The sequence below is a fragment of the Saimiri boliviensis genome, chromosome 1 (assembly GCF_048565385.1).
Source record: "Saimiri boliviensis isolate mSaiBol1 chromosome 1, mSaiBol1.pri, whole genome shotgun sequence".
Lineage (NCBI taxonomy): Eukaryota > Metazoa > Chordata > Mammalia > Primates > Cebidae > Saimiri > Saimiri boliviensis.
The window spans coordinates 169602758-169616658 of NC_133449.1; the positions used below are offsets into that span (position 1 = coordinate 169602758).

The 13901-nt window shown below is 39.8% G+C and overlaps 1 protein-coding gene across 1 annotated transcript; it reads left to right on the forward strand.

The window, feature by feature from the left end:
• Positions 1–2006: 2006 nt before the first annotated feature.
• On the forward strand, positions 2007–13679 carry LOC104651924 (protocadherin beta-15). The gene has a single exon (XM_074380704.1). It carries the CDS (start codon positions 2016–2018, stop codon positions 4377–4379), a length of 2364 nt encoding a protein of 787 aa, XP_074236805.1. The 5' UTR covers positions 2007–2015; the 3' UTR covers positions 4380–13679.
• The last annotated feature ends 222 nt before the right edge of the window (positions 13680–13901 follow it).

Consider the following 13901-nt stretch of genomic DNA (forward strand, 5'->3'; position numbering starts at 1 on the left):
TTGTAGATTTTCCAGTTTTAGATTTTCTAGTCCCTCCCAAGTCTACTTTTTCTCTTTGGTTTTTGGAGACAAATATGTGCTGTTCAATAAATTTCCCTCTAATTAAGACAGCTAAGTGAGGTTTTTGTTGTCAAAAGCATGTTTAGGTATTCTTACATTTGTTGGCAAGTTAGACCTTTCTTACTATTGTGTTTTTATTGTGGCTTTTCATATTAATATAATAATTTGGGATCAAGGGGGTTGTAAAATATAAGTAGTCTATAAGGGACATGCACTAGCTTTTGATAAAATATATTATTTTGAGAAGAACTGAAGGATCTTTCCAATGGTACAGTCTTTGAAGTGTTTCATAGAAAGTCTTAGAAAATGTTACTATATAAGAGTTTTATATATCATGTCATAATAACATTAGTGTAAAAAAACCTTGACAGTGAAAAATATGTGCCTAAAAGAGACATAATCCTTATCTTTAGGGTCTTCATAATCTTGTTGTTATGTTCTTTCTTTTTATTATATAATATATCCCTTGCTTATGGATAGCTAGGTTATTTTGCCACTTAGGGAAATGACATTTGAGGTCATTCGAAGTTATTTCAAATTACTATTTAAAGGGTATAGGAAATAACTACCTTATGGACATGCTGTCTTTGTTTATCCATCTTATATATTGAACTTGGATCTCAGCAAAAGAGGGGACTTCTATAGTAGGGGAAGAATCTGTCAGAATTTTTAATTAATTGTGATTTATTAATGAATCCATTTAACAAATATTTATTGAGTACCTACTATGTGCCAGGGATTAGTTTAGATACTGGGGATGCAGCAGTGAACAAAATAAAGTTCTAACACGGGGTTGAAACAGAAAGGAAACATTAAAATGAGTACATCTATACTATGTCAGATGATAATAAATACAAGAGAGAAAAGGCAGGGCCAGGTATGGTGACTCATGCTGATAATCCCAGCACTTTGGGAGGTTGATGTGGGAGGATTGCTTGAGCTCAGAAATTTGAGATCAGCCTAGGCAACATAGCAAGACCTCATCTTCACAAATAATTAGAACATTGGCCAGGCATGGTGGTTCACAACTGTGGTCCCAGCTGCAGTTGCTTAAGTGGGAGGATCTCTTGAGCCTGGGCAGTCAAGGCTGCAATGAGCAGTGATTGTGCCACTGCACTCCTGCCTGGGCAACAGAGCAAGACCCCATCTCAAAGGAAGAAAAAAAAGAAAGAAAGGAAAAGCAAAGTAAGATATAGGCAGTGTCCTCATGTGTATTTTTCCAGTTTAAAATTTCATAAAATCATAACCCCCTGACTTTATGTAGAAAGGATATCACACTGGGATGAACTTATAGCTTTTTCCTTAATGTAATTTAACCGATGGGAGCACAATTCTGGTACATAAGCTGTCTAGAATTTGAAAGAAATAAAAGAATCCGTTCTTTTTTTGCTGAGAAAATTTTAAGAAATTACGTGGCTATGTGTTATTATTTTTACAAGATGACTGATCACTATTATGTCTTCTTTCACTTCTTAGTTTCTCTCAGAGCACCCCACCCAGACTACAGGCTCTGGAGGGTGGGGACCATGTCTGGGTTGTTTACTAATGCATTTCATAATTTGGCACATAGAGAGCAATAATACTCCTTTGAATGAAGAAATGAATAATTATAATTGCGTGATATGTGACTGCGTCATTTCCTCCCAATATCCAAACTTCTAATAGAATACAGATCAATTGTAGCAATTTGTTTCTAAGTAAAGACAACGCATGGTGGCGCTGCAGGCTAAGGCTTCAAAAAAAAGGAAACGCTAAAAAAGCCCACGAAATACTACGAGCTACTTTAGACCTCTTTCAGCCTAAGAGCAGAGCACGGACCAGTGTCTCCGGAGAATGCTATTGCCCTACGTATCCGGAAGGTTATCAAAGGACAGATCGATCACTGCCTCTGTCCCATCGCTCCCTGAAGAAGCTCTGACCCCGGTTCCTTGAAAGGGGCGTGTGCAGAAGTAAAGATGGAGCCTGCAGGGGAGCGCTTTCCTGAACAAAGGCAAGTCCTGATTCTCCTTCTTTTACTGGAATTGGCTCTGGCAGGCTGGGAACCCCGTCGCTATTCTGTGATGGAGGAAACTGAGAGAGGTACTTTTGTGGCCAGCCTGGCCAATGACCTCGGGCTGGGAGTCCGGGAGTTAGCAGCGCGGGAAGCCCGGGTAGTTTCTGAGGATAACGAACAAGGCTTGCAGCTTGATCTGCAGACCGGGCAGTTGATATTAAATGAGAAGCTGGACCGGGAAGAGCTGTGTGGCCCCACGGAGCCCTGTATAATGCATTTCCAAGTGTTACTGAAAAAGCCTTTGGAAGTGTTTCGAGCTGAACTACTGGTGAGAGACATAAACGATCATTCTCCTGAGTTTCCTGAAAGAGAAATGACCCTGAAAATCCCAGAAATTAGCTCCCCTGGGACTGTGTTTCCTCTGAAAAAAGCTTGGGACTTGGACGTGGGCAGCAACAACGTTCAAAACTACAGTATTTCTCCCAACTCTCATTTCCATGTTTCCACTCGCATCCGAGGGGATGGCAGGAAATACCCAGAGCTGGTACTGGACACAGAACTGGATCGCGAGGAGCAGGCCGAGCTCAGATTAACCCTGACAGCGCTGGACGGTGGCTCTCCACCCCGATCTGGCACGGCCCAGATCCTCATCTTGGTCTTGGATGCCAATGACAATGCCCCGGTGTTTGCGCAGGCGCTCTACGAGGTGCAGGTCCCAGAGAACAGCCCCATAGGCTCCCTAGTTGTCAAGGTCTCTGCTAGGGATTTAGACACTGGGACAAACGGAGAGATATCATACTCCCTTTTTTACAGCTCTCAGGCGATAAGCAAACCTTTTGAGTTAAGCAGCATCTCAGGAGAAATTAGACTAATTAAAAAACTAGATTTTGAGACAACGTCTTCATATGACCTAGATATTGAGGCGTCTGATGGCGGGGGACTTTCTGGAAAATGCTCTGTCTCTGTTAAGGTGCTAGATGTTAACGATAACTCCCCAGAACTAAGTATTTCATCGCTTACCAGCCCTATTCCAGAGAATTCTCCAGAGACAGAAGTGGCCCTGTTTAGGATTCGTGACCGAGACTCTGGGGAAAATGGAAAAATGACTTGCTCAATTCAGGATGATGTTCCTTTTGAGCTGAAACCTTCTGTTGAGAATTTCTACAGACTGGTAACAGCAGGAGCGCTGGATAGAGAGACCAGAGCCGAGTACAACATCACCATCACCGTCACTGACTTGGGGACTCCAAGGCTGAAAACCGAGTACAACATAACCGTTCTGGTCTCCGACGTCAATGACAACGCCCCCGCCTTCACACAAACCTCCTACACCCTGTTCGTCCGCGAGAACAACAGCCCCGCCCTGCACATCGGCAGCGTCAGCGCCACAGACAGAGACTCAGGCAGCAACGCCCAGGTCACCTACTCGCTGCTGCCGCCCCAGGACCCGCACCTGCCCCTCGCCTCCCTGGTCTCCATCAACGCGGACAACGGACAGCTGTTCGCCCTCCGGGCGCTGGACTACGAGGCCCTGCAGGCGTTCGAGTTCCGCGTGGGCGCCACAGACCGCGGCTCCCCGGCGCTGAGCAGCGAGGCGCTGGTGCGCGTGCTGGTGCTGGACGCCAACGACAACTCGCCCTTCGTGCTGTACCCGCTGCAGAACGGCTCCGCGCCCTGCACCGAGCTGGTGCCCCGGGCGGCCGAGCCGGGCTACCTGGTGACCAAGGTAGTGGCGGTGGACGGCGACTCGGGCCAGAACGCCTGGCTGTCGTTCCAGCTGCTCAAGGCCACGGAGCCGGGGCTGTTCGGCGTGTGGGCGCACAATGGCGAGGTGCGCACCGCCAGGCTGCTGAGCGAGCGCGACGCGGCCAAGCACAGGCTGGTGGTGCTGGTCAAGGACAATGGCGAGCCCCCGCGCTCGGCCACCGCCACGCTGCACGTGCTCCTGGTGGACGGCTTCTCCCAGCCCTACCTGCCGCTCCCGGAGGCGGCCCCGGCCCAGGCCCAGGCCGACTCGCTCACCGTCTACCTGGTGGTGGCGTTGGCCTCGGTGTCGTCGCTCTTCCTGTTCTCGGTGCTCCTGTTCGTGGCGGTGCGGCTGTGCAGGAGGAGCAGGGCGGCGTCGGTGGGTCGCTGCTCGGTGCCCGAGGGCCCCTTTCCGGGGCATCTGGTGGACGTGAGCGGCACCGGGACCTTGTCCCAGAGCTACCAGTACGAGGTGTGTCTGTCGGGAGGTTCTGAGAGTAATGAGTTCAAGTTCTTGAAGCCAATATTCCCCAATATTCTGAGCCAGGAGTGTAGGAGGAAATCAGAATTTCTAGAATAATGTAGTATCTGAAGCTTTAAAATTAATTTTGTCTTCCTCACTTTTCAGTTTGCTTTTGTTAAACCTGTAGTAATCTTTAATTCCACTTTTAAAAAATTTTCTACTATTGTCCTTAGTAATGTTACTCATTTCATTGGCCTCGTTGTTATGCAGTTAGTTTTCAAATTATTGTTTATTATAAATATTTTATATAAGGAAATTTCATATTTCTGAATAAATTTACAGTATCTATTCCTGAAGGGTAATATGAAAGTTAACCCAACCTAATAAACATAACTCTAATTTTGAAAGTACCTTTCACACTATATGACACTACATAAGAATGTATGATTTTTGAAGTCGTATTTCATTTTTAAAGGTTTTTTTTTTTTTTTTTTTTTTTTTTTTTTTCTTATTTACACAGCTCTGACTTTCTGATAAAAGTTTGGGGTGGAATCATTTCACATTTATCTACGTGTAGTTTTTCCAAGCTTCCTGGAGTTTTGTTTTTTCACTAGGGGGAAATATGGATAATTTTAAGCTACTCTTTTCAAGATCACACTTGTAAGCATTAGACTTTCATTCTAAAACACATATGTCATCTCATAAAAATATATCTGCATAATGTATTCTTTCTCATGTAAATTAACATAGAAAAGACTAATGGGTTCTTCCTTATCTCTACCTAAAGTTATGATCCTATTAAGAGTGCTGGACAGGTTTTTTAATACCCAGATTTACTGTGTTTAAGGTGTTTCTATAAAGCCAATAGACACTAGGACCAAGTAATGCATCTCCTACAATTTCCTGTTGTCACAGCAGGAAAATCTTAACAGAGTTCCAAATTCTGGGCTTAAAGGAGCTTCTGATGGTACAGTATGCCAACATCTATTTGTCTTTGGATGGTGACATTGTTCTGATTGATAAGAAATTTGAAAGAAAATACATTGTAGAATTAATATTAGTTAACCAAACAAAATTTATTAAAAGATACGTTGGTGAAGGAGTTGAATTATTTGAGAAAAAAACATCTGCTCTCTTGTTTGGACTTTTCTCTCTCCAGGAGTTTCTGAACTTTGCGGATACTCTAGAATGGTATTGCATGCAAAATAATGACCACTAAGATATTCACAGCCTAATGCCTGAAACCTATGAATATGTTATACTGCAAAGAAATTAAGGTTTAAATGGAATTAAGGTTGCCAATCAGCTAAACTTAAAATAGGGAGACTCTCCTAGATAATCTGAGAAAGATAATCGAAGATTATCTCCTAGATAATCTTTGATCAGTAGAAAGGCCAGAAAAGCAGAGTTAAATCTTCCCTGAGATGAAAAAGAAATTTTGCTTTTGGACAGCAGCTTCAGCTTATGCCCCAGAATTCCAGCCTGCCACTCCCAACTGCCTGCTGTACAAATTTTGGACTTGTCTAGCCACCATCCACAACTGAATATGTCATTTCCTTGCAATAAATCGATTACTATACATCTCCTGCTGCCTGTTTCTCTGGCTGAAGTCTGACAAAGACAGATTTTAAAACCTGGAAGTGAGTTGCTACTGTAACAAACACCCAAAATGTGCAGGCAGCTTCTGAATTGGACAGAGTAGGCAGAGGCTGGAAGAACTTTGACAGGCATGACAGAAAAGGCCTCACTTGCTTTGGATAGACTGTTAGTAGAAATATGGTGTTAACAACTCTGCTAGTGAGGACTCAGAAGGAAGTGAGGAGCATGGTAGAGAAATACGTTGCCTTAGAGAACACCTACATCACTTTAAATAGATTGTATGTAGAAATGTGGGTGTTGGCCGGGTACGGTGGCTCACACCTGTAATCCCAGCATTTTGGGAGTCTTGATGAGTGGATCACAAGGTCAGGAGATCAAGACCATCCTAACCAACATGGTGAAACCTTGTCTCTACTAAAAACACAAATATTAGCTGGGTATGATGACACATGCCTGTAATCCCAACTGTTTGGGAGGCTGAGGCAGGAGAATTGTTTGAACCCAGGAGACGGAGGCTGCAGTGAGCTTAGATCATGCCATTTCACTCAGTCTGGTGTCAGAGCTAGAGTCCGTCTCAGAAAGAAAGAAAGAAAAAGAAGGAAGGCAGGAAGGAAGAAAAGGAAGGAAGGAAGGAAGGAGGGAAGGAAGGAAGGAAGGAAGGAGGGAAGGAAGGAAGGAAGGAAGGAAAGAAAAAGAAAGAAAGAAAAGAAGGGAGGGAAGGAGGGAAGGAAGGAAAGAAGGAAAGAAAAGAAAGAGAGAGAGAAAGGAAAGAAGAATGTTAAAGTCTCTGCTGGTGAGGGTGCAGAAATGAGGAAAATATTATTGGAAATGGAAGAAAAGGGAATCCTTTTACATGGTGAGAGAAAACTTAGCTGAATTGTGTCCCATAGTTATGTAGCAAGAACTCGTAAGCAATGAACTTGGAGATTTAGCTGAGGAGATTTCAGGCAAAGGGTTGAATGTACAGCCTTTTTATTTCTTGCTGCTTATAGTAAAATGTGAGCAGGAAAAGAATGAGAGGAATTAGATGAGAGAAGATCTGTGAAGCAAAAAGGAACCAGGACCTGATGATTCAGACTGCAAAAGATGTTAAAATCAAGAGATTCACTGCCAAGGATGCGTGTTCTGGAGAGAAAGCCACAGGCATACCAGGGCAACTTTTACACTGCCTTGAAAGAATCAGGGCAGTCAATCACACAGAAGACTCTTTGAAGAGACTAGACACATGTTTTTTATGTGTGAAGCCAAAAACCCTCCTGTGATAAGTCCTAATTTGGGCTCTCAGACGACAGAGGATTAGTCCCAAGCCTTGAAAGCAGGAGTTTCCCTGGATGTATTGCCACATTCCTTGGTGCAGGTGATTTTTATTTTTACTTTTACTTTTTACACAGTTGTCAGTCTAGGTTCCAAGTTGTCTACTTAAGATGTGTGAGACTGTTGTCAGAGAAGGAGTGAGGTAGGAGACCAGCATGACTTATTTCCCTGTCAGAACAGAATGAAATGAAGAAATTGGCAGGAACCAGCAGGTGATGCACAACTGAAGGGAAAAAACCTGCAGGAACTAGCAGGTGGTGCTGAAGGCAACCTCTAATTGCCCTCACTGCTTATTAGCATGAGAGAGTCCCATCAGCCCCATGACAATTTACAAATGTCATAGCAAACCAGAAGTTACTGCCTTTTTCCATGGCAATGACCTAGAAGTTATTGCCCCCTTTTCTAGAAAGTTCTGAATAACCAAATTCTCAATTTGCATTAACTCACCCCTTAATTTGCATGTAAGTGAAAGTTGGTGTAAGTGAGTGTAAATACAGTTGGCAACAACCCATAAGCTACTACTGCTAACTCTGGGTGAACTGCAAAATGGTTAGCCCTGCTTGGCCAGGAGCAGTCCCTCTCAACAAAAGATTGCTGTCTAACACCACCTGCTTGCCCTTGAATTCTTTCATGTATGAAGCCAAAAACCCTTCTGAAATAAGCCCTAATTTGGAGCCTTGCCTGTCTTGCATCAGTTGTATTGTTTTCCCTGGGATATTATCAAGGGACAGTACTCTGAACTACTTCAATTAAAATTATAGCATCATTTAGTCATCTTACAATGGGCAAACATATGCAAATAACAATTTTCAAAGAAATATTCCTGGCTAATAGCATCTCTCAAAGTTGAGTTTTAGAGAACAGAAAGAGAAAGTGAACTGATAAATGTCAGGTATGCTTTTAAATCTGTATTAACGGTATCCTGAGCAAGATGACTAAGACGTTTATGCAGCAATCCAGAATACCCTGTCTCCATCACAGGCAGGAAAGTAGCAAGGCTAAAAATTTTACGTAGTAAAATTGACTAAATATGGATTCTGAAAATCTTCATAAGCAGATCAGCAATCCATATGTTTTTGTGGATTATGGCTATTGTAAGGGGAAGTACCAATTCTCCTCTATGTCACACATAGCACCTAGAACAATTTTGAACAGGAGTGACAAGTCATTATTTCTTAGTGAATAAAATAGTTAAGGATAGTGAAATAAGTTTTTTAGAAACTAGCAGGATAGAGACTCATCAACATAAACAGAGCCATTCATTTTACCTATTTTCTCTCTAAGACTTTAGAGACTTTCTTTGAGATTTCTATAAATCTCAACTTGCCTTTTATGATGTTAATCTAAGGCCATTGACCTTCTTGCTTTATTTCCCTTCCTTGCTTTTATTTTCTTCCTAAATGGCAATTGGAATATATAGGTAGTTGTGGTCAAATGATAGCATTCACAAGGTGGAAAGTACCTTATCCTAACAATTGGAAAGTGGAAAATAATTTGAATTTCTTCCACAAATGAATTTAAATGAGGGCAATAGTTTTCTGAGAAACCCATTAGCTATATTTTTGGTATTGTAAACATAGGCTTCACTGTCCTCTAAACAACGAAACCTCTAAAACCACTATTGAAAATAGCAACAGGGAACTTCTATTTCTAGTTTGATTACTGTAAACATGGAAATTATGTATCATTTTAGACAATTTAGTTAATACAACTATTTAAATGTGTATAAAATTATCCCTTTTTGGCTGATGGCTGAATTTTTAGAAAAGATTTTCTTAAAAGTTGAAAGGTTGGCTGTGCTAGCAGAGGTCTCTCTGGATATTATGAGGTCATAATGGAGTGTTATGAATTGTCTTTGGGGTAATCCTCTAAGGTTTCCTCATCTTATACAAACACTGTAATGATGTCTTTTCTTCACAAAAGAACAAAGGAGACATAAACATAATGAATTTTTTTTTGCTAATCCAATGCCTGTTCCTGTAAAAATGAATTTCTTTCCTGTAAAATCAATAGAATATAGGCACTAAATAGCAAGCTCCTTTCATGTATATTTCCAATCTATTAAGGGAGAGGCTTGTGTCTTTTTTCCCAAACAAAGCCAAATAACATTCAATAAGAGTTCACTTTGGCGATGTTTAGTGAAAATCTAACTCAGAGGCCTCACTGGAATACCCCATGAACAGAAATGTAATCTGAGCAAAACCCTGCAGCCTTTATCCTGGGAAATGTAACAAAAAATAATCAGAATATTGTCTCTAATGCTGGATCGGTAGCCTGGAAATCACTGCAGAAGTTTTTTTACCTATGGGAGGCTATGGGAACACTCTTGCATCATGTGATCTCAAATGTGAATGAGCAGGTCAAGAACTAAGGATATTCAAAAGATTGAAAATGTCCAAATAGGCAGTTCTGGAAATACCCCAACATTGTTTGGATATTACATTTGACATGAAATGAAAAGGCATCTGCAATACTTTGCCCAAGTTCTGTTCCAAGTTCTCTTTCTGACCAGAAATTTTTATCTGACAGTTGTTCAAAGTCTGATCCATGCCAGAGAAGTCAGACATTCCAAATCCTGGCAGACAAAAAGAATGGAGGTTAAAGATATTCCTGAGCATGTTCCTTGAAAGAACCTTGTGTCTCTCAACTAGCTTGTCCCTAAATGTTATGCCTCAAATTACCACTACTGCCATCAACATTCAGAACCATGTTTAAAAAACATATGCTCTTCTGCATGTCTCTTATATTCTGCATTGAAAATGACTGCTAGAAAATAATACTTCATGGTAACAGAAAATGTACTAACCAGAAAGATCTTTTGCCAACTTAATACCTGTTAGTCTAATTTCTTTTTTTTTTTTTTTTTTTTTTTCGAGACGGAGTTTCGCTCTTGTTACCCAGGCTGGAGTGCAATGGCGCGATCTCGGCTCACCGCAACCTCCGCCTCCTGGGTTCAGGCAATTCTCCTACCTCAGCCTCCTGAGTAGCTGGGATTACAGGCACGTGCCACCATGCCCAGCTAATTTTTTGTATTTTTAGTAGAGACGGGGTTTCACCATGTTGACCAGGATGGTCTTGATCTCTCGACCTCGTGATTCACCCGCCTCGGCCTCCCAAAGTGCTGGGATTACAGGCTTGAGCCACCGCGCCCGGCAGTCTAAATTCTTTTAATCAACAGAAACCCAATTCAAATTAGCTCTCCAGATAAAAAACAGAATTTATTGAGAAGCTATTGGGGTATATAATGTAATTTAAGATACGATTGGAAATCAAAACTGATTGAAGGGTAAGGCAGTAACAATTACAAACAAAAACTTAAAAGACCATTTTTTTCTATCCTGCTGGTTTCGTTCCCTTTTACTGCAGACCTGCTTCCTTCACATGGGGAAAAATGCACTTATATTTCGGGAGCCTAAAAGTTATGTTAAAATTATTGTAAGTTGACTCATGCCTTTTCTGGTACCAAGTTTGGAAATACTGGTGGGCTTATATCAACTCCAAACTAGGGCTAGGAAGCAGGAGGTTTGTGTCTGTTGGTTTAAGAACATGACTACTCCCATTTGTTCCATGTGAGTTCAGTGGGGTCGAGATACGTGTAAGAGGGGAGGGAAATGCATATCTGCCTGTGTCAGTATTCACCAACACCAGTGATTTGAAATTAAGAGTATCTCATTTGATCTTTTTTCCATAATTCTTGTGTTTTATGTGTCTGCAAATATTAAAAAAAAAAAAATTTACTCCACAATTAGGGTAACAGATGGTAGGTCAATTACTTTGAACATCCAGGCATTTTTCTGTGTAATGGTCATAGGTGACAATAGGAACACAACATTGCTGCTGAATTTCTGTATAGTGCTAAGCTCACTAAAGAAAACTGATGGCCAGTGAGGACAAGGTAGACTATCTGGAATGGTGGCAGTTGAGGTGCTTCCTCTTAAAATGGAAACTAAAATCAGTGAGTCCTGTGACATCTACTTCTTCATCAAAATCTTCCATAGAACATTCATTTCGGCCAGCACAGTAGCCATTAGCATCTTTTTAAGTGGATGTTTTTCTTACACACGTAGATGCCCCCTTAATTGTATGTCATAGGAAGAGATGTAATGGCAAAATGACTTAAATATGTGAATTTCTTGTTGAAATTTCTATGTTTCTGACTACAGTAATAATTATCTGACTGGGGCTTTTGATAACTGTATTGATTCTGGTTATCAGCATAATCACAAACAAAGGAAAAATTCTTGTGAATTCTAGGACTTTCAGAAGTTTATACCATACTTGCAGCCCCCATTATGAATATGAATGGCTGGAGAACAGTAAATACCATTTCCTCTAGGGTATTACCATTAGGACCCAATCTTTAGTAGTCCCTATCACTTGTGGCAATGATGGTCATTTTCAAATTAATATAAATTTGTATACCAAATGAGAGAAGAAAGCTCATTACTACTACTTTTAAATTTGGTCTTTCTGTTGCCTCTTCCAAGCAACGTATTTGATTAATTCCTGACAACCTTCTCACATATAGACATGCATGATTTGAAACAGGCCTAGAGATCCCAATGTGTATGATTCCCTTTGTATCTTATTTAATAAATGTTTTATTGGTAAAATCTAGAATTTAAAGGTATCTCTAAAGCATTAATACTTTTGCCTTTCTCAGACTGATCTAGAATACCTTGAGGAGAGCATTACTTCCCATTATCAGCATAGTCACCAAAATAGCAACAAAAATCTATCATAATAGATAAATGGTGATTCCTCAAACAATTTTAGAGCACTTTAGCTACAAATACACAGAACTCCAGAGTGGTTTGTATATTTGTGTGTGTGCATATTTGTGCCTGTATATGTGTGTGTCTCTGGTGGGTGGCTTTATTAGACAGTGGCAACAAAGTGCAGAGATAAATTTCAGAGTAACCTTGCTTTTCCAAAACTTTTCCACATTAAGATATTTTTTCTTTAATCTATGAATGTATTTAATAAAGTTAGCATTGGCAACATATTATAGAAGAGATTATATTTTCAAATGAAAGGAAATTATCTCTTGTAAATTGAACAATCCCAACATTATTGCATTTAGAATTTCGTGACCTTTTTGGCCTTGAAGGAGCAGCCCAGGGTAAGAGCTGTGAAGTAGATATGGTAACTTTTCCCCCAGTGAGATCAGGAAACAAAGTTGACAATAGAATCTGACAGGATGAGGGTGAGGTTAATGTGGCAAATGTGTGCAAGAGCAAGGTGGCTCCTGTCTTTACTTAAAATTTCATATTTTGTTTCTCATGGGTGTTTACATTACATTTTAATTTTTAGAATATTGCAACAAATAGTATTTATCTCCAAGTTTTTGGATAATAACTTAAAATTTGCATCTGAGTTACTTGCTTCACCCTTGTCCCAGTTGTTTGCTGTTTCCCGCTTACAAGTTCAAATAAACATCACTGTGGTAGCAAAGATGGCCACAGCTGGAATTTCAGCAAAGAAAAAGAAGGAAAGAAGAAAGATAAAAAGGAGAGAGAAAGAAATTATATTATCCTGAAACATAATAATTAACATTTTATTCCTAAGTGGTAAGTTCAGAATACTCATGATATCAAGTTTACTTACCTACATCACTAAATAAGCCAGCTGTGTGTAACAAAAAATATATGTATATGTTTCCTGGAATTATAATATATGAAGAAACATTTATTTCTCTTGCCCAGTTTGTTAAATTTAAATTTTCTTAAAAAGAAACACTTGGACTCCAAGTATATTTTGTTGACAAATCAAAATTTTATACATTTATGGAGTACAGTCTAATGTTTTGATTTATGTATAAAATATAGAAAAATTAAGTCAAGTTAACTAACATATCTATCACCTTACTTACCTATAATTTTTTTGTGGTGAGACACTAAAACTTTTAGTTATTTTGAAATATACAATACATTATCATTGACTGTAATCACCCTACTGTGCATTAGATCTCAAAGCCTCTTTATGCTGTCTGTAAAACTTTGCATTATATTATCAACAACAGTCTTTGATAACCATTTATATCACATTGTACTTTGTTATTTCAACTTTATTAGATTCCATGTAAAAGTGGAATCATGCAGTAGTTTTTGTGTGTCTGGCTTATTTTACTTAACAAAATATCCTCTAAATTTATCCATATTTTTTCAATTGACATTGTTTCCCTCTTTTTAAGGTTCTATGGTATTCTGTTGCGTATACTATTATTCTAAGTGTACATACTACATTTAGGATAAAATTGTAATTTAAATGCATGTTCATCTATTGGTTGGAAAACTCACATGTAATAAAGAAATGTTTGTGTGAAAACATGTATTGACATAATTCAGCATGTAAATGTCTTGTTAATAATAGCTAATTTGTACAGATCACTAACCCTAATACTATACATGTGATAATAAACTTGGTTCTCACAATGAAAAAAAAAAAAAAGAAATCTGAAGCAACTCGTATTCCGAATATGGAGTAGCAGGACCAACGATGGAAGAATACAAAGACATCCAAGCAGATCTCATGAGCTGCAGTCCTGCAGACTGGGAATGGAACAGTACCTGCATGATCATGATTGTCCAGGAAAATTGTTTATATGTTTTTCCTCCAGGTGACATGTAGCAATGTGAAAAATATAAGCTACTAGATAAATTCAGTGTGCTAATTTTGTTCAGAATTTGTGCATCTACATTAATGAGAGATGTTGATCTACATTTT